Consider the following 26,191-nt stretch of genomic DNA (forward strand, 5'->3'; position numbering starts at 1 on the left):
AAGCACTTATTAGGGACTTTGCAAACACACACCTGACAACAAACATCTGGAATCTTGTTCATTCTTTCTCTAATGAGCACTACTAGCCAATGGAGATTGTCAGTGGGTAAGTCTAGTCAGCTGGTAATTTTGAGTTAAGTGTTTCAGATTCAGATACTAAATGAGCAGAACTCATTTTGGGGTGTGTGATCATTATTTGATAATTTTTTAAAATCCAATGGCTTTTGGTGACCCTTGACAGACTTCCTGTAGCTTAGTATGGCCGTATTTTCTCTGAAAGCCATGGCCGGTTGGCAGTGGTTTAAGAGATGAGTAGTAGGAGCACATAGAATGCAAAGCATTTTTAGAACAGTAATTTGTTAATAAAAGAATAATGGATTTGGGGCACTGTGCATCTGAGAAAACCCGTAGTATTGTTTGACTCTTAATGCAACCTGAGGTACTTGTACCTGAAGGACATCAGTTAGTGATGAATAGTGATAGACTTATCAGTGTATCAAATACATCATACAGGTGTTACTCACAGAACAAAACAAACGAGCAAACAAAAAACAATGAAGGAATAGATAGACACTCTCTGTGCTGTATACATTTTTAATGCAAATTTACTTTTTAACAGCATCTTGAGTGTCCATTTAGTGTATTAAATCTCAATCAGGGGTTTCTACCCTGGCTCTGATCACTCAGTTACCAGATAAAAGACACAAAATGTTCATACTTATAAGACTTAACCAGCACAAGAACTGTGCAGATATCTACGCTCTGGGCTGTTATGTCTACTTTCCTGCTAATAACCCTGAGATATGATTTGTCATATTTCATCTGGTCACTCTTACTCAGACTGGCCAACCCTCATGGCCAGTTCTCATGACCAGTTACTCCATTTTATCTACTCCCCTCCCTACTGTCTTCCGCTCCATTGTCCCCCTCAGAACCCAGTCTCAGGAATCTAAACTTCACCTACCTCTCTTCTGCCCAGGTATCGGCTATTAACATCTTTATTCAACCAGTAGTTTTAAATTAGGAACAAGGTCAGGTTGTGTTACTTCGTGTACATGAGGATTCTCTCATCCCTGTCAAAACCAAGGCCAAATTTGGCATTACAACATATGGAAACAAACCAAACCTCCACATTTATTTATTGAGTAAAATAAATATAAAGGAAAAATAAATGTGGGAGACAATAGGACCTAGGTTAAAAAAAAAGCTTTCGAAGCTTGTAGTGTTATTAATTAGGAAAAAATATATGTATATATGCAAGCATGTATGTTTGAACAAAATGGTGGAAGCTTACAAGGATATTTGGCCAAATGTACAAAGATGTCAATGTGTTGAGCTGAATAAGAGCTTGCATTCAGTGTGACTGCATGAGTATTCTACGGGAATTCTTATCATGTTGCCCTTCCAGCTATTGCTTTATAACATTGGAGTGGCTAATATGAATCAAAAGGTGCCTTACATGGTGCTGTCAATAAGAACACCTTCTGGGCAGAAGTGCACCTCTACTGCATGGAAATAAAAATAATGCATGAGGGAAGCTTCTAATTTATCCTCATGATCAGTTTCCACCTGATAAATCTGGTGGCATGTTCTCTAAACATGTCATGCTCTACCATCGTATCAAGTAACAGTTAGATCGAGCTAATGGTGCAGTTGAGAAACTCTCAAAGACAGTACCCATGTGCATAAATCATCTCATTTTGGGAATAATCCAATGTTGACTTGCCTCTGCCCTTTGGAAGTAGAAAAGAAAATACCCAAATCAGTAGCCAGTTTTAGCTCATTGGGTTAAAACAATCACCCTAATGTAAGATCTCACCGACCTGCTTAGGCTCCTTCTGTGCCTACCATTGTAATTTGTAATGATTGCCTTTGTTTTCTCAGTATTTTGTTAGCCCTGCACAAAGATAAAGGCTACCAGATTTGGGTTGTATAAGGGCAGAGAAAAGTCTACTTTGATGCACAAGCAACTTTTCTCCATAGTCAGTGCCCAGAGCTGGTGGGCTCTGTGCATGTATTAAAATGACTGATTCACTATATTAATGTAATGTAGTATAAATACAGTAATTAATTATCTAGAGTAAAGAAGAATTAACATTTTGAAAACAGGGAGTATTCTGTACATTTAGGGAACTTTGCTAAAAGGTTGAAGATTTGAATAGAGAGATTTTCAGTGGTAATTTAGAATTTTTATTTTTAGCCATCACTGTTGGTTTCTTGTGTATAAGATAAATGATATTCTGTCATAGGCATCAATTGTTTTCCTTGTTTCATAACAAAAATAATTTCTAGACACAACAGTGAGTTAAAATAAAATTATAATCATAAGTTAATGACAATTATTATACATAGAAAACTCATAAACTATCTGCTAAGTGACAAGCTGAGATGAATATTTTATTATGGAAGTTAGTATTTCCTTAATTGATAACTTGGTCATTTAGAAGTCAAATTTTCACTTTGCTGTAGAAAAGCGACAGAAACCTGTAGCATGTTTTATTTGAATAAGAGATGACAAAATTAGAAACATCAATTATTGAGTTTTTGTTTTCTATAAATGTATTACATTTCTTTTGGTTGACTTTGCACTTTGAGTTTTAATCAACCATATCCATACAACATTGGGAAGACTGTCTTTTCACCTTTTCTGTCTGTGTCTACAAAAGAGGACTGTGATTGTTTTATGTTTATTTCTAGTGCTTAGTCCTTGTAGAAAATTTATCATGTATGCTTTAGAAGTCCATGTGAAATCATTCCTTTAAAACATTCCTATTAATTCTGAAGATCAGTTTAAGAAGATTATTTCTTTAGTGCAAGATAATGTGTGCCAAGTGGAGAAGCATTGATTGCACTTAAAACCTTGAGAGCAAATTCAAGCAAGCAAACTATCATACCTGTTACCATGATGGCAGTAAAACTTGTCTTGATTATCTAAAAGTGATGTAGATGCCTGAGATGCAAAACAAAATCTTTTCAAGCAAACGGATTGTTAACTCCAGTTTAAGTAAATCACACAATGCTTGAAATTGTTTCCTTGTGGATGGCAAATATAATGCTTGGGCTTTAGGAATATGCGTTTTAATATGGCTGTGTCTTGACACATTTTCATTAGGGTCAGAAAAATGTCGGCATCCACTGTTAGCTGACTTTGTGTTTTATTTTCGACAGGTTAAAGCATATTGAATTTTCATTGCAACTAAAAATGTTCCCAGTCTAGACACTATGTGACAATTTTAAGTTATTTCAATCCAAAGCTTTGGGGTGTAGATTCAAACTGAGTTTAGTGATTTTTGTGGTGGTACATCCTGGAACTTCCTGTTGGGACTATAAGCTTTGACTTAGCTTTAGAACTGAATTGGCATTTATTTTATGCCCAAAGAGAGACACTTAACTTTGCATATAAACAACTGATTTTTCCTTTGGCCAACATTTTCAAAATATTTGTCAGGTACATGGAGCTATTTTGTTTGTGCTTGGATTAATTTTTTTCTCTGTTTATGTAACAGACATTTTCAAAGCAAAACAAGTAGATTCCAAATAACCATAAAATCTATAAGCTGTCTGGAAAAGGACAGTGCTTTCTTTTTAAGGAAGAGTCACAGTTTTACTGCTTCCTGTCCAACTTCCTGTTATCACTGTGATATATTAAATGTTCTTTATGTCCCTGTTTATTTAGCAGTCTGGAAAATGAATAAGATCCCCAAACAAGCAAGAGTAGCTGGGATAAGTTGTGAGGATACTGTAGTTTATGTGACATCTCAAGAACTTTAAAAGTATAAGCAGGGGACTACCATATTCTTCCAAAAGCCATAAAACGCAATCACACTATGCTTTTCTTCAGTAAGTATTCATATTGGAAGTTGCTGATTTTCTAGTTTCAGAACATAGAAGTTTCTAGGTCTCCTTTATTATCCTTGCTTTTGTCTAAATGTTATCCTTTCAAGATCGCTTTTAAAAATGACAATAATAGGAAATACCATTGGTTAATGTTTTTATGTAAGTGAAAATTTCTAGCATATTGGAATAAATATGTACATTAAAATTTCTTACATGTTTGGGGCTTGCAATTGGTCATCTTGCTGACTTGCATTTATATTGTATTTATGCTTCATTTTGGAGGTTTTGTTTCTGTTTGGAAATTTTCTTTCTCTTGAGTTTTATTGACTGAACATATTGCAATTATAAGCTAAGATAATGAGATATTGAAGCAGGAAACAGCATATCCTCATTAAATTTACAAAGCATTCTAGACATCTCAGTTTAGCTTGAAAGACATTCAGAAACACAGTTTATCATCTAAGAAGACCTAGTTTGTGAACATTCATCTCCATAATCAACTTTTCCTTTTAGCTCCGACTGCTTTGGGGCCCAAACTTTCTGTACTATTTTTAATATGTTTAATGAATAGAACCATTAAAAATGTAGGTGTTTCTTAGATACTATAAACAACATTATAATTCAGTCTTTCAAATCTGAAGTAGAGATGTTAGTATTTCATTTCAAATTCTCTTCTGGGTTCAAATTTCAACACCTAGAGCAGGCAGTCATAACCAAGAGCCCATTTGTTCCACCTGAATTGAATGAAACAGTAACATTCATAGCTAGAGAGAGTCTAATGTTTGCTAACCTGCTTCAGCTCAGTCAGCACAAGGCCATGTGGAATAGTGGATGCTGTTCAGGTTCTCATTCCAGAAAGAAACACTTATCTAGTTCCCCAGACTTGTGTTAGAAGAGTCAAATGAAAAGGCAAGTGCTCAGTAGACATCAGAGCAATGGTTAAATATAATTTATTATAGGTGCTGGGATAATGTGTTCTGTGGATGGTGAAAACTACAAAACGGTGAAGACTTGTCAATCCATACCTTGAACAAAATCATATGAAGGATGAAACCAGATTTAGTGGCATGGCACATACCTAGGATCCCAGCAATGGGTTCCTTGAGACAGAAACATAGGAGACATCTGAAAGTTCCAGGTTTGCCTGATCTACTTACATCAAGTTCTATGCAAGCTTGGGCTACACAGTAAGACCTCGTATCAACAAGAAACACAGCAACAACAGAGTAATGAGAGAACAGAAAGGTTAATGGAGGCAGAGAGGGAGGGAGAGAGAGAGAGGTGGGGGGGAGAGCAAGAGACAGACTGACAGAGACAGAAAGACAGAGAGAGTGATACAGAGACAGACAGACAGACAGACAGACAGAGAAAGCACATGGCTATGAGTAAAAATAGCTTGCCACCCAGTATCTATCTGGCACCTTAGCACACACTGAACTAGCTCACAGCCGCTAGGAACAATATGAGCTAGATGGCCCTATCCTCATTTAGAATTTTAACAGCATGAGGGAGATTCCGCAACATATAAAAAGAGTAATAAAAACATTCCAACTATGACATCAACTATGTCCTCTACCGTCATTCACAGCCTCTTAATGCAGAGTCAGACAGATTGAATGAACCAATAACAAAATCCAATTGTGCTCCTGCCCATTTGGAAGTGAAAAGGACAGTTTACAGGCAGGGACACAACTGGCTTGTATAATCCCAATTAATAGATTTATTTGTGGCGAATCTGCAGGTGTTTCATAATTTTCAACTGAGTTCACCGTCACAGTTAAGTCTTTACTTCCACATTACACTGAGCCACAGTGAGGAATTCCCATTTCTATCGGTTGTATACAACGGCTCCAGGACCTGCAGACACAATTCAAGTAGGCTCACACTCTTAGGTTCAAATCAATCTTTGCCTATTCAGAGATAACCCTGTAGCATTCTAGATCCTAGTAGTTCTGAATTATATGTGTCCCCTAGTAATGAGCAGCCAGGTTTCAAGTCAAGTCAATTCTTCATAATTTTTAAGTCAATTTTATATCTCCTACTGATTGCATTTTTTTCTACCTGATTAGCTAGCTCCAAAGGCATCAAATCAATGTGATGACAAAAATTAGATCACCACTAGGAGGTTTCAGAAGGAACAGGTAGAGGTTTTTGACAGCAACATTCTATGTGTGTGTGTGTGTGTGTGTGTGTGTGTGTGTGTGTGTGTGTGTGTATAAACACTATATTTCAACATAACACTAACAAAGACTTCTTGTCTTTTTTTTAAAAAAAAATATTTTAAAACCTTTTATCTTCTAAAATGGAACTGAGTGCCAGGAATAAGACGAGTTATGAAATGCATTCTATTATTAGTATCTAAGAAAGCCACAGACTTGACAATATTTTCAAATGATTTCTACTTAATGGCGTCCGGTGGGATATGAGTTCCTAATAAAATTAGCAACACAATTATTTAGGTTCCTTCCTGCTGGTTTTGACTTTTAGTTTGGAAGTGCTTATTAATTCTGTCCCTTGAAAATAGCAGAATCTCCTTAAAATACTTTTCTGTTGAAGAAACTTAAAGCCTTAGAAGAAGAATCTCCCTTGGTCTAGTTTTTTCCTAAGGGCAGATCTAACCCAGTAATGATCAAGTGCCCTAAGCAAGCCACAGAGATAGTTGTTGTCACCAGTACTGTTATCTAACTCACCACTAACCTCTCTTAGTGAGTGTTTTGCAAATGTAAACACTAGCTTTTGGTTTTTAGTCTAAACTGGAGATCTGATCATGTTCTAGTCTAAAACAAAATAGGAGAAATGAAAGGGCTTTATTTTTGGTTTTTTGTTTGTTTGTTTTTACAACTTATGTTCATTAATAAAACCTGTATGTGTTGCTTATTTTTAAGTAGTTTTGCTATTTCACCATAAGTTATTTAACTGGATCATTGCATAATATCATATGACTTTTAAGCCTGGTGCTCTTTATTATATTTTGGAATGTGATAATCAGGTAGTATGTAGAAAGAAGGGACCAAACAAGGCACAGATATGTCACCTTTGTAGTTTGATACACTTGTGATATATTATTAGAGTCCTCCGGAATGACAGTGTGGCTGAAAATGAAAAAGGGTCCAAGTTAAAAAATGTCTGGTAGCATAATTTCCTAAGATATAAACAATAACACAGTATGATATAGTCTTCTAACTTAGACTGAATTTAATTTTGTCATCTCCCGGACTATAGAAGGTTGATTTTCTCAGGTTATTGTCAAGAAGAAATTATAAATAAATACCTAGTAAATACTATTTTCCTGCAGTACAGATGACATCATCCTATCCTTACAGCTGCAGCTGTCACTTATTAGAAGAGAAAAGAAATTACTCTTGAGTATCTTCCAGGATTGCATAGACCCACAGATTTACCAAGTCATTAACACCTGGGTAGTTTGGCTTGTGTTCATTTCTCTAAGGAATGAGAAATTTTAGAAATTTAATTTTTTTGTTTCTTTTTTTTTTAATTTTTGAAATAGCATTATAATTACAATCATTTCCCCTTCTCCTCATCCCTCCCATATACCCTTCACTGTTATCTTTCAAATTTATGGCCTCACTTTCACTAATTACTGTTACATGCATGTATGTATATGCATGTACTTCACAATATCTCCTGATCATACTATAGAATGTCACTTGTGTGCTTGTTTTCATGGCTGGCAATTTGGTATTAAATGATCAGCTGGTACCCTTCCATGAGGAAGCATTTCTCCCCACTCAAATTTCTTATTTGCCTGTAGATCTTGTGTAGTGCTGGGGCCTTATGGGCTTACCCCATTCACATTAACATGTCTACTATTGCTGTCCATGTTCAGTTCATATTTAGTTAGTCAAGTTGGCAAGACTATATTAGTATAGCTTCTGAGATTACTAGAACACAGAGTCTCACCAAAAAAGCCTAGAGGGCTCTTGCTTGTCTTTTCTTCCCTCTTTTTTGCAATGATCCCTGAGCCTTAGGTACAGGAGTTGTTTTGTATATGTATCCACTGGGTTGGGGCACCACAACACTTCCTAGATCTCTGTAATGGTCTCTGTCTATTACAAAGAGAAGTATCCTTGATGAGAGGGAAAGACTGCAGTCACCTGTGGGTAAAAGAATAAATATTTAGAATGCATTTAGGGACCATGTTAGCATAGTAAAGTGGCAACTGTAGGTTTTCCTCCAAGATCCATGACTTTACTAGACCAGGGTAACTAGATTTCTTGTGGCATTATTATGGGATATATATGGCTCTCTTAAAATTGAACATTTGATATGGATTTAATAATTATGCTCATCTTTAAAAGGGTGATCAGAAACATAAAGATGGGTGGAGTACTGTACACAAAACCCTGTGATATGATCAATTTCATTCATTTCTTCTAGGAGGCTTGGATTGGAGTGTTTATAGCCCTCCTTAGATCTCCTAAGTCTCTCTTACATTAGTCTTTGCTTTTAGGGGCTCAGAAAGAAATCCGAATACAGTGGTTCTCAACTTTTCTAATGCTGACACCCTTTAATATAGTTTCTTATGTTGTGGTGACCTCCAATCATAAAATTATTTTCATTGCTACTTCATAACTTTAATTTTGATACATATGAGTTGAGTCATAAAATAATTATCTGATATGCAGATGGTCTTAGGCAATCCTTTAGAGAGGGTCAACGATCCTTGGAAGGAATCCCCACCCACAGGTTTAGAACATTGATCGTAACAAAAGCCTAAGAGAAGACTCTGGTCACTGACAGGAATATCTTGCTTTTCCTAAGCCTTATAGCTTTACTGGGAGAAAATGAGGCCCATTTGAGTCTGGGCAGTCCATGATGCTGGACATAAAATTAGTTTCTTTCAGGCAACAATTTCCCCAAATCTTTAAGTTAACTGACCTCTCCTGTCTGCATTTTGACAATTGAAAAGTTATTTTTGTTTCTGGGGCTTGTCACTTTTATCAGTCTATCTTAGTGACCAGTATAAATGAAAGAGGAACTTCATAATCACAGAAAGGCCTCATAGGTTGGTTTCTGTAACAGATCCTAAGATTCTTGGCCTTCAAAACAGAAGGCTTATTCTATAGTCAACTGAGATCAAGTCTTAAGAGAGACTGAACAAAATAGAATTTTGAGGAAGAAGCTAAACTGTGATGTTATTAGAACAAAGCCTCAGCCAAACTTCCCAGGAAACTGGAGCTGTGATGGATATTCTGGATTGACCTACCTTGAACCAATTGTACCTATCCACCCCTTCCAAGTTCTTAGCAAAATCAGGCTTGGATCTAATCACCAGCAACCTTCCTAGAAACTGGGACAATATCGCCCCCTGTCCAGCAGCCTGAACCTGAGCAGATAATCCAAGTGACCCAACACACTGTACACTTAGGTAACAGAGCAGCTATTTGTAGTCTGAAAGTCACTGCAAACAGAAAAATGAGAGTGAACTACGTAATACTGTTCATGCTATCTCTGAGGACGGGGCACTGTTGTCTTCTATCTGCATGCCATTTGTTTTCTCTTCAGGCTTCTGTCTTACCTGAGATGCTACCATTCTTGTGGTTATTGTGGCAATCTTCATGACAGCAAGTTTGTGGAAAAGAAAAAAAAAGCAAGTTGTCAGTTGATGGATTAATAGATAAAGAAAATATGTATATCTACAAAATGGAATGTTATTTGGCTATAAAAAGAATAATGACCTGTCATCTGTGACAAAATAAATCGAAACATAGGATGATGTGTTCTGTAATAAAAAAACTAAAAATAAACACAAAAATGCAATACTTCAGGTTTTCAATATTTTAAACAAAAATGTTGACCTCAGAATAAAGCATGGTTGCAAAGACAGAGAGGAGAAGGAAACAACATGGTGTTAGATAATGCTTATCAAAGCAGAGATGGGGAAGATTTGGACCAGTGCTCTACAGGGCTAGAGCTCACACTTGTCTATTGTATATTTAAGATCTACTAGTAGATCTAGGATTAATGAGACCCCTCAGAAGTTAAAGTTGTGTACCTTCCTCCCTGTTGATCTATCTATTCCTGAGATCTGTACGGTAAAACAAGAGAACTTACTCCTTCAAATTGTCTTCTGATATCCATACATGCACCATGATATCCATAGGCCTAGCCTCCTTCCTTCTCTCCTCTCCCCTCCTCCCAATTAATCCATGAATGAGAATTTTTTAAAGAAAGAAAAGCTGAAAGGTTTCAAAAATAAGAGATAGGGTCATGGTGCTGCTACATAGATTAAATATCACCCTGGATTTTTTTTTATAAATTTGCATGATTATTTTTAATTAAAAAATACCAAACTGATTTTTAAAAATTTTCACTAACAGTCAATATGTGTAGCAGTTTATCTGAGACACAAGGGGACAAATGGTGGGCAGATGGTGGTTTTTAACACTGCTACCTCTGCTAATCTTTGGTCTGACTTGAGAACCACTTTCTTTTTTTCTCTTGACTGCTTCATGTGCTTCCAATGAGAACTTTGTAAGTCCTACGTGATTAGTGACCCAAGAAACACAAGTGGAGACACTTTGAGAGTTATTTTCCCTAGCAAAACCAGAAACAGTTAAGGCTCACAAGGTCAGCAGTGGCCCTAAGCAAATGGGAATTGTTCCAAAAAGGAAAGGCACTAACAGATAGATGCTGTCCTATGCACTAAGGTGAATACTCACATTCCCTGGTGCAGTGGCAGTAAGTTGGGGGCTTTTGGTGCCAAGTAAGAGAGTGTGAAGTGAGAACACATGTTCCTTCACAGAACTGTCCTTATAGTTGAGATTCTACAATGGAAAGAAAAACAATTGTCTAATTTCTAGAATTTTAATTAACATCTTGAAGGGACTCTTTGTTTAAAATTTTTGAACCTTTCTTGTTTTGCTTCATTTCCTTGGAAAACTTAACAGACAGAGTGGTTCTTGCACACCAGGAGGGCCCATCCTAGGGCTGGCAGAACTCACATTCTGTCTCCTACCAGTCTGTGACTCATTCTGCAATGCTGCCTCGGAGCGGTGATGAGCCTGAGGACTCAGTCCATTTTCTGAACACTCATTTTTCTTGTTCTTTATATGATCTGATTTTAATTGAAAATGGATTTTTAACAGTTTTCCTAGCTACAGCAAAATGGGCTGCCATTACCATCATCAAGGGAAACAGATAACATCTCTAGCTTTGCTTTGATGTCATTACTTTCTGTTAAACAAACAGCACCAAAACAAAACTGAGCCAACTATGTTCTGAGATGGGAAGAAGTTTAGAAATATCGTATCAACTTCAGAAGACTTGTAATCTTCTCCTTGGAAATCTTAAGCTGTTAGTACCTTTTGGAGAGAGGTGGAACTTGATCAATTCCTTCGCCCCCATCGAGTATGTCTGCAGATTTTGTGCTTGTATCTTGGCAGTGCTCAGAACACATCTGTTGTGGCTGAACTGTGTTCCTCAACCCTGGATCACATCTGAGGAGCACTAAGACCTTGTCCCTTGAGAGTGAGAGTGTGTGCAAATCTCAAATATCATTTCTATTTTTATAACTGAAGTTAATTAGAAACATAAATGCAATTTTAATCCCATCCCTTTCTCCTGATCTCTTCAATTGATGTGATAATTTTTAAAGGGACAAGGATCAATACTGAGGTCATCAGAAATGGCTAAAGTCCTCTTAACCTCTGAGCTAACTAGCTGACCCTGTAAACATATTTTTTCTCTTCTGTTCTCTTGACTGCTTCATGCACTTAGAATGGGAATTTTGTAAATACAGGTGCTTAGTGAATGGGTTGGAGGGATCATACTACAAAATTCTTTCCCAGAGTCTAATTTTAGGGAAAGAACTTAAATCTGTTATTTTATCAAGTATTAGTCAGATACACTGCTTCTAGTCATGCATATGTGTGTGTAATAGTGTGTGTGTGTGTGTGTGTGTGTGTGTGTGTGTGTGTGTGTGTGTGTGTGCTCCTGTGTATGTCAGCCTGAATTTTTAAATTTTTTTTTTGATGATCTATCTGGTCTTTATTCCGGGTGGCTGTGAGTTTACCTGACATCCAACATTCGATTTATAACTAAGCATTACAGAATTAGTACCACATGAATGCTTGTTTAACATTCTGTATTAGCTGTGTACAGAATGCTTCTTTTTTCTGAGATGAGGTTCCCTCTTATTTGTAGAATTTTGGATATAGATATAAATCAGAGAGTCCATGTTCAATATCCAAAATTTTCTAACTTGCTTTGGATACCTATGTTTTGGAGGCTGGAACTAGAGGCAAATTGTTTGATATGTAAGAGAATGAATCTGAGCAATGTTTTTGGTACAAGAATAAATGTTTTCATCTCATTTTATGGCTAATTGCTATCTCTGCTTTATGCACAGGTTTGGTAGGGATGCTAGTGAGCTTGAAAATGTCACATCAATGTTTTTGTTGGTTATGAGTTTAACCAACTCACTTTTTTCATTTTTTTTAATTTAATGTTTTTTAATTTATTTATTTTATAAAATATTATTACAGCTCACATATTTGTTACATAATAATATAGATGAATATATGACTTTTGATCTTTTTCTTTTACTTTCTAAGAAGGACTGAGGCTTCCACATTTTGTCCTTCCTTCTTTTTGAGCTTTATAAGGTCTGTGAGGTGTTTCTTGGGTATTCAGAGCTTTCTGGGGCTAGTATCCCCTTATCAGTGACTGCATATTATGTCTGCTCTTTTGTGACTGGGTTACCTCACTCAAGATGATAGTCTCTAGTTCCAACCATTTGCCTAGAAATTTTGGAAAGTCATTATGTGAATTTTTTTTTAATTTATGAGATATACCTGTTTACCTGTGGCTATTTTGAAGGCCTCCCATTGTTTAACATGCAGACATAAACTCCTTCTGAGGACTACCATGGGCTTCTATGTACAAAGTGTCAGTCTTCAGGCTGAGTCTTCTTTAGCTTTATCTTTCTGCTCTTCACATTTGAAGCAAAATTTCCAAACCTTTAGAACTGGCCAGATGACAGAAAATCACAATTTAAAAAAAAGTTAATTTTAATTCAGGAAAGAGGACCTGGCCTAGTTTTCAACTCTGCTGATTGGCAAGACCTGAAGCTCTAATAAGAGGCCGAAAAGGGGAAGAGAATAACCAAAGGCTTGTGTTTCTCGTGTACGAAGCAATCCATATCTTAAGCACATTGAAGATTCCTACCAAAATCAGTGCATTGTTTTGGAAAACTCCTGTGAATGAGTGAAGAAAATATTGCCAAAACTTCAATGCATTCAAATAAAATTTATGAAAGACACAATTGCTCTAACTGTCTATAATTATTTAATCCTAGCCACAAAATGTAGTAGGTTGGAGAAATAATGGAAATGCCATGAATAAAATATAGTCATGTGAAAGTGTAACATGCATATAAAGTCATGAGTGGGAACACAATATAGACTCCTAATAGACTTCTAATGAACTAAATTCTAATTAAATAGAAATACTCATAGCCAGTTAGTGTAATGAATGCTAAATAAATTCAATGAACTCCTAGACACAATCAACAAATATCATTCTTAAAGAGAAGGTGATAACTGCATTTATGGTTATACAGAATCACATGGCACTTTGTGTTGGTGGGGAGAGATGCTTTAAGGTCCACTGGTCAGTTTGAAAACTTGCATCCAAGACCTGCTGCTAAGAAGAAAAACTGTATAATTCTTCAATAATATTTGAAAGAGATTTTTATTCCCCTAAAAGAGCAATGAGTCAGAGCTAGGAAGACAGCAGTGACCACAAGGAGGCTGTTTTCTGTCTTCTCCCTCCTGTTCGAAGCTTTATTGACCTATTGGTCAGGGTTCATGCCAGGCCCTGTGCCAAATGCCAGCAACACGAAAGGATAAGAACTGTAGTCGTTGCTCAAAATGTTCGCAATTTCGTTAAGGAGGCAGACTTTGTCACTGATTAAAGGCATAAACACGTTAGTTCTGCCTACTGTCTCAGAGCAATGTCATTTAAACTTTCCTCTAAAAGATGAGTGGATTGGTAAGTGGTGAGGCAGAGAATATAAGAACTTCTTTGTAAAACAACAGCAACAAAAACAAACAAACAACAACAAAGTCCAACAAACAATTTAAAACAAGAGCCATACAGTTCTCTGAATGAATGAGCCCTTGCTAGCCACCAAAACTGCCAGCACCTTCATTTTAGCTTCTTCAGACCCCAGACTACAAGAAAGACATTCTAACTCTTTATGAGCCTGGTCAGATTTCTTACCACAATGTGTAACTAACAAAACCCACCAAGACAGCTCAACTGTTGGTATTTTATTTCTGCCAGAACAGAGTCATCAGTTTGTTCTAATTATCTGCTTGATGCTGAGCAGAATTGACGATTTGTCACTTAGCTGTATATTATACATTCTCTGTGGCAATGTTGCCTCCAAGGGGCAAAACTTGATTCCTGATGAAGCGAATTAAAACATTTTTTAATTTTTATTCACTTGTAAATGATAAATATATAAAAGCATGAGCACAGACATATAAATAAATAGGCATTCTTCTATGATAATAAAATATCACCAAGAAGAGAAAAAAAGGAAAATTTAAACAGAGACGACCTAGAGGAGCAGTCATAAAAGAAGTATTACTCCAGATAACTGTTCAGTGGTATTTGCTAGTTTAATCAGGTGAAGTGGGTCTCTGTTTAACATAATTCTATTTATGTTTGCCTAAGTGCTTGAGAGTCAAGGTGGCATAATTGCTTGTTTTTGCCTTTAGTATCATAGTGACCGTTAAAATGTATGTACATGTTTTTGCAGAGAAATTTGAAATATACTCATGACACATTAAAATAATATGTCCGGTCTAATACTTGTGTTCCATTTGAGGACCACATGTTATTCTGAACGATATTTCAGCACTCATCAAAGCAGTCTATGTTACAGAATAACAATAATAATAATAACAATAATAATAACAATAATATGCAGAGAGCTGCCTTGTGTTCTCCTGACCTCTCTCCAAAGGATAACAATTCAGGGACCAGGAATTTAATCTCAGTGTAGTGAGGGCATCTGAGGCTATCGGCAATGGTCATGGTTCTAACATAGAGATTTGGGTGCTCATGGTACCCTAGGGATCCAGGGAACAATACCCTCAGTGAAGATAAATAGAATCATACAATCATACACACAAATACAGACACACACACACACAGACACACATGCACACAGACACACACACACACACACACACACACACACACACACAGACACACATCATACTTCAGTCCCAATGGATTTATTTTCTCCCTTGATTTTCATGACTCTTCTCATTTCTTCCCACTCTTATTCCTGCTGGCCTTCAAGTGTGCTGCTCTCTTCTCCATCCGCACAATTCCAGGTGATCTTATTCACCAAATGGTGCTCTTTCTGGTGTCTGTGCTATTGTCAGACCTTAGTTAATGATCACTCAAGGTCTCAACTCAACCATTCTGCAGTCACTTTGGTGTCTGATCCTGAACATACAGAAAGGCATGATCCTGAACCTTTTAAGGTAGTGAATAACATCTGCATGCCCATATTTTGCTAAAAGTCTAATATAATCCATTACCTCTTTTTTTCTGTGTACATCCAGACTTACACAAGTTGTCATCTGTGATTTCAATCCATTTCCAAGACACATTGTTGCTATTCCAAAGCTAGATACACTGTTTCTATTTGTATCACCCTATTGGCTAATTGTTTCTTTTTAAACTGGCACACACATAACTATAAACCACCAGCTGATGTTTCATTATATGAATATGGTGTAATGTCCAAACCAGCTTAAATACGTTGATCTTCTCAAACACTTTTCCTTTCATGTGGGGAAAGCATTTAAAATTATTTATTCTAGCTTCTTCTACAAATACATATGGTGTGTTTTATTATCACTTGATTGAAAACCAGTTTTGCTTTACTTTTTTCTGTGCCGGAAAATAGGAATTCTTTCTTTTATCCCACTACCAACTTATTCACTAAGCCTTCTTTATACTCCCTGTCTTGAATTCTTCCTAGGCTTTGGTAACCACCAGTCTACTCCTAACTTTTATGAGGTAAACACTTTTAGGTTTCACGTGTAAGGAATTTTACATGGTACTTGCTCTTTTGGTTTCTAAGTTTCTTGATGTAGAAGCATCCAGTTCCATCAACAATGATGCAAGCAACAGACTTTTATTCTTTTAGTGGAAGAAAAGTGGTCCTTTAAGTACATCAATGTTTCTGTTGATGGACCTTTAGATTGTTACCATTTGTTGGCATTTCTTGATATGGAATATATGAGTACATGTTTTTCTGACAAACTGATTTTTATTGCTTTGGCTCTATATACAGCAATACAGAATAGATTCTACTACTAAATTTTTGAGGAATATTTTTATTATCTCCTAAAATGACTATTAATTTATGGCCCAAAGTGTACAAGGGTTTTGTTGTTCTTGTATTATCACAATAATTTGTCATCTTGGTGTGTGTGTATGCTCTCAATATTTGAATGCATGATTTCACAAATTCTAAACATAGGGCCACAGATGTCATTCCTAAACCCATCTTTTTTTTTTGTTTTTTTTTTTTCATCTTTTTTTTTGTTAACAGCTAATCAACATAAAGTAATTTTATTTTTTTATTATCTAGCCATTTACATATTTTTTAAACAACTTTATTTTGCAAAACAAAGATAAATGTAAAGATTTTAAACATTTTTTGCTTAAAATTATACATTTTTGTCAGTACTGTTTTTTCAGACATTAAAATAAATTTTACATAAAACCATGTGAATATGTTTTTTAGTCAGTACTTGATTTTTTTCAAGGGCTTGACAGTATGCATTGAAAACGTACTAGTTGCAATAAGCGTAAAGTACATGCAAAACAAAACACAACATGGAAATAGTCAAAGTCTTCTTGTTTTGTGAATATATGTATATTTTTTTTTGTTTTCTTTATTTCTTGGACTTCATACAGTCTGTGAGTTGTTTCTGGGGGAGTGCAAGCCTCTGGGGTTAGCATCGCACTATCAGTGACTGCATATTATGTCTGTTCTTTTGTGACTGGGTTATCTCACTCAGGATGATATTCTCTAGATGCAGCCATTTTCTTAAGAATTTGGTTAAGTCATTGTTTCTGGTGGCTGAGTAGTATTCCATTGTGTATATGTACCACAATTTTTGTATCCATTCATCTTCTGAAGGACATCTGGGTTCCTTCCAGCTTCTGGCTATTATAAATAGAGCGGCTATGAACATTGTGGTGCATATATCTTTGTTGTGTATTAAAGTGTCTCTGGGGTATATGCCCAGAAGTGGAATAGCTGGGTCTTCAGGTAGTACTATATCCAATTTTCTGAGGTATTGCCAGACTGATTTCCAGAGTGGTTGTACTAGCTTGCAACCCAACCAACAGTGGAGAAGTGTTCCTCTTTCTCCGCAGCCTCTCCAGCATCTGCTGTCATCTGAGTTTTGGATCTTGGCCAAACTGACTGGTGTGAGGTGGAATCTCAGGGTTGTTTTGATATGCATTTCCCTGATGGCTAAGGATGTTGAGCACTTCCTCAGATGTTTCTTGGCCATTCGGTGTTCCTCAACTGAAAATGATTTGTTTAGCTCTGTACCCCATTTTTTAATAGGGTTATTTGATTCACTGGTGTCTAGCTTTTTGAGTTCCTTGTACACCTTGGATATTAGGCCTCTATCTGATGTGGTGTTGGTAAAGATCTTTTCCCATTCTGTTGGTTGCCGTTTTGTTTTCTTGACGATGTCCTTAGCCTTACAGAAACTTTGCAATCTCATTAAGTCCCATTTGTTAATCTTTGACCTTAGAGCTTGAGCCATTGGTGTTTGGTTCAGAAAATTTTCTCCTGTGCCTATGTGTTCTAAGGTTTTCCCTACTTTCTCATCTTATAGTTTCAGTGTATCTGGTTTAATGTGGAGATCTTTAATCCACTTACACTTGAGCTTTGTACAAGGAGATAAGAAAGGGTCTATTTTCATTCTTTTGCATGTTGAGTGCCAGTTGGACCAGCACCATTTGTTGAATAGGCTGTCCTTTTTCCATTGAATGTTTACTGCTCCTTTGTCAAAAATCAGGTGACCATATACATGAGGGCTCATTTCTGGATCTTCTATTCTATTCCATTGATCCACATGCCTATTTCTGTACCAGTACCATGCAGTTTTCAGCACAATTGCCTTGTAATATAGCTTGAGGTCAGGGATAGTGATTCCTGCAGATTTTTTTTGTTGTTGAGGATGGATTTCGCTATTCTAGGTCTTTTGTTATTCCATATGAAATTGCACATTGATCTTTCCAATTCCATGAAGAACTGGGTTGGAATTTTGATGGGGATTGCATTGAATCTGTAGATTGCTTTTGGTAGAATGGCCATTTTTAAGATGTTGATCTTTCCAATCCATGAGCATGGGAGATCTTTCCATTTTCTGAGATCCTCCTCAATTTCTTTCTTTAGAGGTTTGAAGTTCTTGTCATACAGGTCCTTCACTTCCTTAGTTAGAGTCACACCAAGGTATTTCATAGTTTTTGTAACGATTGTGAAGGGTACCTTTCCCTAATTTCTTTCTCCACATGTTTGTCCTTTGAGTATAGGAAGGCTACTGATTTGTTTGAGTTAATTTTGTATCCAGCCACTTTGCTGAACTTGTTTATCAGCTGTAGGAGTTCTCTGGTGGAATTTTTGGGGTCACTCAAGTACACTATCATGTCATCGGCAAAGAGTGATGTTTTTATCTCTTCCTTTCTGATTTGTATCCCCTTGATCTCCTTTTGCTGTCTAATTGCTCCAGCCAGGACTTCCAGTACTATGTTGAATAGGTAGGGAGAGAGTGGGCAGCCTTGTCGAGTCCCTGATTTTAGTGGGATTGCTTCAAGTTTCTCGCCATTAAGTTTGATGTTGGCTGTTGGTTTGCTGTATATTGCTTTTATTATGTTTAAATATGGGCCTTGGATTACTGTTCTTTCCAGGACTTTTAACATGAAGGGGTGTTGGATTTTGTCGAATGCTTTCTCAGCGTCTAGTGAGATGACCATGTGATTTTGGTCTTTAAGTTTGTTTATATGGTGGATTACATTGATGGATTTCCTTATGTTAAACCATCCCTGCATCCCAGGGATGAAGCCTACTTGGTCATGATGAATGATGGTTTTGATGTGTTCTTGGCATCGGTTTGCAAGGATTTTGTTGAGTATTTTTGCATCAATGTTCATAAGTGAGATTGGTCTGAAGTTCTCTTTCCTTGTAGGGTCTTTGTGTGGCTTAGGTACGAGGGTTATTGTAGCCTCAAAAAATGAGTTGGGTAATATTCCATCTGATTCTATCTTTTGGAATAGTTTGGCGAATATTGGTGTTATATCCCCAATAAATGTCTGATAAAATTCTGCACTGAACCCGTCTGGACCTGGGCTTTTTTTGGTTGGGAGGCTTTTGATGACTTCTTCTATTTCTTTAGGTGTTATAGGGTTATTTAGATGGTTTACTTGGTCCTGGTTAAACTTTGGGACCTTGTATCTGTCTAGGAATTTGTCCATTTCCTCCAGATGTTCCAATTTTGTGGAGTATAAGTTTTTGTAGTAGGATCTGATGATTTCTTGAATTTCCTTAGTTTCAGTTGTTATGTCACCACTTTCCTTTCTGATTTTGTTAATTTGGATACTCTCTCTTTGCCCTTTAGTTAGTCTGGCTAGGGGTTTATCAATCTTGTTGATTTTCTCAAAGAACCAACTCTTTGTTTTGTTGATTTTTTCAATGGTTTTTTTTTTTTTTTTTTTGTTTCTATTTGGTCTATTTCTGCCCTAATTTTGATTATTTCTTGCCGTCTACTCTTTTTGGGTATATCTGCTTCCTTTTGTTCTAGGGCTTTTAGCTATGCTGTCAGGTTGCTGATGTGAGCTCTCTCCAGTTTCTTCTTGGAAGCACTTAGGGCAATGAGTTTTCCTCTCAATACTGCTTTCAATTGCATCTCCGGGTAGGAACAGAAGTTCCTAAGATCTGTTCCCGGTCCCAGTTGTTCAGCCTCTCCGAGCCGCCTTTCCGGCTGGCTGTTGAGCCAGGCTCTGCTCTGTGTCCTGAAGTCGTCTCCTGGTGGGAACAGAAGTTCCTAAGATCTGTTCCCGGTCACTGGATCGGGGAGGACAGGGCAGGTCAGGGCAGGGGGTGCCCTTTCCGTGTGCACTCCGCAGAGATCCCTCTGCTCCCCCGCAGCCTAGGTCTCCCACTCCTACATATTTTTTAGAAATACGTATCTAGTTTACTATTTTAGATCAGATTATTTGTTGGACAAGATTTGCTTTTTTATTGAGTAGTCTGTATTTTTCATAAAATTTGGATAATTTAAATTGTTCAATATACACTGCATGAACATATTCTACTCTTCTGTTAGGTAACTCTGATCTGTTGCCTGTTTTTTTACCTATGAAAAGCTTTTAAGTTTTATTCAGTCCTGTTTTTCTACTTTCACTTGAGAACAGGGAATGAAAAAATTATGAACTCATTTACAAAAGTCCTGTGTCTCTTCTAATGTCTTGAAGTGCTTCAACTATATTTTATTCTAGTGGTATCATAATTATGAGTTACGTTTGCATTGTTTAGCCAGATCACCCACTGAACTTTTAATGTAATTGTGGATAGAGATCTGACTTCATTCTTCTGCTTGTAAGTTTCTATCACCTCTTATAGAAAGAGGATCACCGTCTTAGCACCACTTGTGAAGATCAGTTGCTGCAGAAGTACAAATTTACCTCTGCTATTTCTATATTTCTCTGCTCCATCACTTATCTGTTTTAAATGTTGGTGACCCTATGGAAGATGTCTCAAAGTAACAGAGCTTTCAGGCTCTAGCATGGCTACTGTTCAATGAGGTTACCTAGTTTTATAGCAAGAAGAGCAATAAACAATGAGAAACTGCGGTTTGAGTAGAGACAGAGAAAGTTGCCTTAAAGTCCACACACCAAATACTAAAGCCTACTGTCAAGGGAAACCTTCATTTGAAAGGAAAGAGACTGAATTATAGCTATACCACCAAAGAGATTCCCTACTCCAAAGCAACTGTTTAAAATTTGTTTCTTATATTTAACCCGTAACACTTACAAAGACCTTTGCATCTATGGTAGAAGTGCCACACTGCATCTTGACCTGACAGTAGCATTTCCCAGCATCATTTAGAGAGTGCTGATTTTAAAGGCATGTGAAACAAACAAACAAACAAAAGGTGTTGGTTTGAAATGAGGCTCCAAAAAAGCATCTAAGTCTAGAAAGGCTCTATGATAAAATTAAATTCTCAACAAGGAGGTCTTGGGATGTGTTAGAAGAAGCTGTGTTGAAGTCTAAGACACAATGGATATCTCAGGATGTTGGAAATGCCCAGATTGTTCGATATCTGCCAGTAAAATTATGGAAATCTGCTTTAGCCAGGGGCAGGTGCCAGAAGGGTTGTTCTGTGCAAATCATAGGTGTCCACGTGAAGATACCACAAACTCAGACGCGTGATAGCGTGGCTGGGCTTGGTGTTTGTCTTGTAGATTTTGAGTTAGCTTTGGTCAGGTCTTTGTTGTCCTTAGATACATTCATTCTGAAAAGGAATGTCTATTTTGGTAGAGGCTGAGCAACTGGTGGGTGGAAGACCTGGGCTGCCAGGGAGAAGAGAGATCTCTGCGGAGTGCACACGGAAAGTGCACCCCATCCTCAACAACAAAAAAACATCTGCGGGAATCACTATCCCTGACCTCAAGCTATATTACAAGGCAATTGTGCTGAAAACTGCATGGTACTGGTACAGAAAAAAGGCATGTGGATCAATGGAATAGAATAGAAGATCCAGAAATGAGCCCTCATGAATATGGTCACCTGATTTTTGACAAAGGAGCAGTAAACATTCAATGGAAAAAGGACAGCCTATTCAACAAATGGTGCTGGTCCAACTGGCACTCAGCATGCAACAGAATGAAAATAGAGTCTTTCTTATCTCCTTGTACAAAGCTCAAGTGTAAGTGGATTAAAGATCTCCACATTAAACCAGATACACTGAAACTATTAGATGAGAAAGTAGGGAAAACCTTAGAACACATAGGCACAGGAGAAAATTTCCTGAACAAAACACCAATGGCTCAAGCTCTAAGGTCAAAGATTAACAAATGGAACTTAATGAGATTGCAAAGTTTCTGTAAGGCTAAGGACATTGTCAAGAAAACAAAATGGCAACCAACAGAATGGGAAAAGATCTTTACCAACACCACATCAGATAGAGGCCTAATATCCAAGGTATACAAGGAACTCAAAAAGCTAGACACCAGAGAATCAAATAACCCTATTAAAAATGGGGTACAAATCTAAACAAAACGTTCTCAGTTGAGGAACACCGAATGGCAGCAAAACATCTGAGGAAGTGCCATCAGGGAAATGCAAATCAAAACAACTCTGAGATTCCACCTCACACCAGTCAGATTGGCCAAGATCCAAAAATCAGATGACAGCAGATGCTGGAGAGGCTGCGGAGAAAGAGGAACACTTCTCCATTGTTGGTGGGGTTGCAAACTAATACAACCACTCTGGAAATCAGTCTGGCGATACCTCAGAAAATTGGATATAGTACTACCTGAAGACCCAGCTATTCCACTTCTGGGCATATACCCCAGAGACACTTTAATACACAACAAAGATATATGCACCACAATGTTCATAGCGGCTCTATTTATAATAGCCAGAAGCTGGAAAGAACCCAGATGTCCTTCAGAAGATGAATGGATACAAAAATTGTGGTACATTTACACAATGGAATACTACTCAGCCACCAGAAACAATGACTTAACCAAATTCTTAAGAAAATGGCTGCATCTAGAGAATATCATCCTGAGTGAGATAACCCAGTCACAAAAGAACAGACATAATATGCAGTCACTGATATTGGGATGCTAACCCCAGAGGCTTGCACTCCCCCCAGAAACAACTCACAGACTGTATGAAGTCCAAGAAATAAAGAAAACAAAAAATATACATATATTCACAAAACAAGAAGACTTTGACTATTTCCATGTTGTGTTTTGTTTTGCATGTTACCTTACGCTCATGGTAACTATTAGGTTTTCAATGCATACTGTCAAGCCCTTGAAAAAATCAAGTACTGACTAAAAAATATATTCACATGGTTTTATGTAAAAATTATTTTAATGTCTGAAAAAACAGTCCTGACAAAAATGTATAATTTTAAGCAAAAAAATATTTAAAATCTGTACATTTATCGTTGTTTTGTAAAATAAAGTCGTTTAAAAAAAAAAGGAATGTCTATTTTGTGACATTGTGTATTGGAACAATGTAATTAAGTTGTTACTTTTTTTCCCCCAAGAGCTCTCAGTTAAGGGACTCTTTTGAATCCCAGAAGAGACTTTTGGTTTTGAGTGCTATTGACCCTGCCTGTTGAATTTCTATGGGAATTTTGAAGTTAGATTGAATATGTTTCAAATTATAAAATTTTCATGAGCCCATAGAAAGTGGTTTGCGTCTTATTGTAGGGTTGTGACTTTGTCAGCTTTCCCATATCTACTTTAGCACGGCTATCGTTACCCTTGTTCAGATCATTTTTAGGCAGCCAGGTTGGTGTGACTTTATGGAGGTAGCCTCTGACATTCCTAGGATGCACAATCTCACAGCAAGCCCTCTGATCTGTTACAATCTCTTTGCCTTTACGTCCTCAGTGATCCCTGAGCCTTAGTTATCAGAGTTGATTTATAGATGTGTTCATTAGCTCTGGGCTCCAAATCTCTGCATTTCTATTGGTTAGAGTTAATGTAATTGCATTGTAATTTCAAGAAATAAAAAGAAAAGTAACTGATGTTAAAAACTTGTTGTATTTAGGCTGACAAGGTGTGGGTGTGTGATCTTTATTTTTCATTGTCAATTTGACTGGATTCTAGGATAACCTAGGGTAAGCCTTTGTGTGAGTTTTCCCAGAGAACTTTAGCTGAAGAAGAAAGACTCACTCTATGATCCAGGGTATCCAACAGAAAGAAAAATGAGGAAATGAGCAGGAAATCTGATGGATACCAGCATTTATCTGCCTCATCTTTCTGATGGTTGATGCAATGCGGTGAGCAGTCCACTCTCCCGAGGTCACACCTTCTCCACTACTAAACAAAACCTCAACTTGCTTTTCCCATCACATTGCCACAGCATTAGAAACGAGGCTGATATGCATTGTTTACGGGAACCTCACCATTTCCTCATGCTTCTCACTCTGTCTTTAATCTCCTTTCCTCTTTTCCAAGTTTAGCTATACTGCCCCTTTATGGCCATTCCTAGATGACCACTGATTAACTCCCTGCTTCAAAGAAACAGAAGTTTGCACAACGTGCCTTCATCAGCGAGGTCAATAAGCTGTGAATTTGAAATTGTAATCTATGCTGCCATTTCTCAACTCTATGCCATTACCTCCTTTTCTTCATTTGGTTTTAAGCATTTATTTTTCCTTACCAAACTATGTAATAATTTACTTAAGTTTAGTATTTATTATATGTCTTTATTTGTTAGAATATAAGCATATATTTACTACATTTTTATTTACTGTTTTAGATGCATGTTCAAGTGATGCATTGCACATCATTGCAGATCAAACCACATTGCACATGTAAGAGAAAAACTTTCAAGGGCAAATTCTTGATTTCCCCTGTGTGGGAACCTAGACTCAAACTTAGGTCATCAAACTTGGCTACAAAGACTCCTAACTGAAGAATGAACCAACTGACCCGATAAGCTAATAAATTAATTTTGGTTCTCTTGTAAGCATATTTCAAGTGCTTATAATAGGTATCTGTAAGTACTAAATAGTTAGGGAGTGGGTTAGAAAGAAAGAGCTATGATTCTACCTTATATTGAAACTTTCTTCTTTGCTCCTCTGCTTAGACCCAACCCGTGGGGTTTTTGAAAGCATGAGATTTACCTTCTGGTTATCTGCGACGTCTTAATACATTTTTTAGAAATGATAGATGTGCAGTAAACATTTGCTGAGCACAAGTATGAACAGCTCACCTCACTGTCCCACAGCTCTGTAGGGTATGCAATTAGAATACACAAAACTAGAGAAGAAATTTATGATTCATTGCAAACTACAGCAGTATCTGAGAGCGCCAGCGGTAAAAGTCCAAAATAAATCAGTATACCAAGAATCTCTTGTCCATGGTTTATTCGGGTGTTAAAAATTCAAGATCAGGACAATGACACAACAGGCAAAGGCACTTGCTATCAAGCATGGCAGACTAAGTGTGATCTTGGGAACTCACATGGTGGGAGAAGAGAACAATTCCCACAGGTTATTCTCTGACCTTCACAGGCACACTGTGGCACATGCCTATGCAAACAACCCAGATGAATAAATTTAAGCAAATATAGTCATTCCCTGTAGTTTCCTTGGTCACTTTCTACCACATCTGCTTGTATTTTAGACATCGATTTTGGTAAGTTAGATGGCCACAGACCTTTAACTGATGCCACAATGCCTTCTTTGACTTTTCTTTCTGCTTCCTTTCCCAGAGCTCTCCCTGCCATGATGCAGTGGATCCGCACGCAGAAGCCAGGAGAGAGCGGCATCAATATTGTCACTGCTGATTTTGTAGAACTTGGTGACTTTATCAGCACGGTCATAAAACTCAACTATGTCTTTGATGAAGGAGAAGCCAACACTTGATATTACTCTTCAGAGTGTCCTTGAGGAAAATAGAGAAGCCTCATTGTATTAGACACATTATCAATAAGCCCTCTGATTTTCCTGTTCCACTGAGTCTCTGAAGGAATTAGGGCTTGAAAGTGGGTGGGAAATGAGGGTAAACCATGTCTTCAGTGATTGTAACCATATTCTGCATTGCTATAAATATGTCTTTTCCAATTTGGTGACCAAAATTTACTTCTAGTGTTAGGAATAGAAAAGAACAGTGAATTTCATTTTTCAGAATTAATGTTTGTGCTGTGTAACTCATGAGTGTTTACTAGACTGCATTTTCTAATTTCAGCCTCGGGCTCCTGTATTATTCAGAGCCTCTACCCTTTCCACTCCCTCTCTCTTGCTCGCTCTTCCTAATTAGATGCTATATGGGTCTCAAAACAATTGAATGCCCAACATAATGTGTATTGCATTGTTGTGCTGAAATGTGTTTGTTTTGTGAGACTTGTTAAAATATTCCATAGTCATCTGCAATTGGGCAATCACAGCTAATTCTTGGTTGTAGAAAATATGTGTCAAATCAGTCTCCCTGCATCAGTCATATTGGCAGTGAGGAGTGATTCTGTGTTTTAGGAAAACAATGACATTTCACAGCAGCTCTGTGCGAGGCAGCTATGACTATCATGCAC

General features: G+C 37.2%; 1 protein-coding gene across 1 annotated transcript in view; it reads left to right on the forward strand.

Annotated features, from left to right (window-relative positions):
* The window catches only part of PLCXD3 (phosphatidylinositol specific phospholipase C X domain containing 3), a gene marked incomplete at both ends in the record, with an annotated part of 158,954 nt that extends 133,425 nt beyond the window's left edge, over positions 1–25,529 (forward strand). The window contains one exon of the mRNA XM_080933648.1: positions 25,376–25,529. Within this exon, the coding sequence (XP_080789774.1) occupies positions 25,376–25,529 (154 nt within the window). The remainder of the gene's footprint in view (positions 1–25,375) is intronic.
* Positions 25,530–26,191: the final 662 nt, after the last annotated feature.

The sequence above is a fragment of the Micromys minutus genome (genome assembly GCF_963924665.1).
Source record: "Micromys minutus genome assembly, chromosome: 20".
NCBI classification, from domain to species: domain Eukaryota; kingdom Metazoa; phylum Chordata; class Mammalia; order Rodentia; family Muridae; genus Micromys; species Micromys minutus.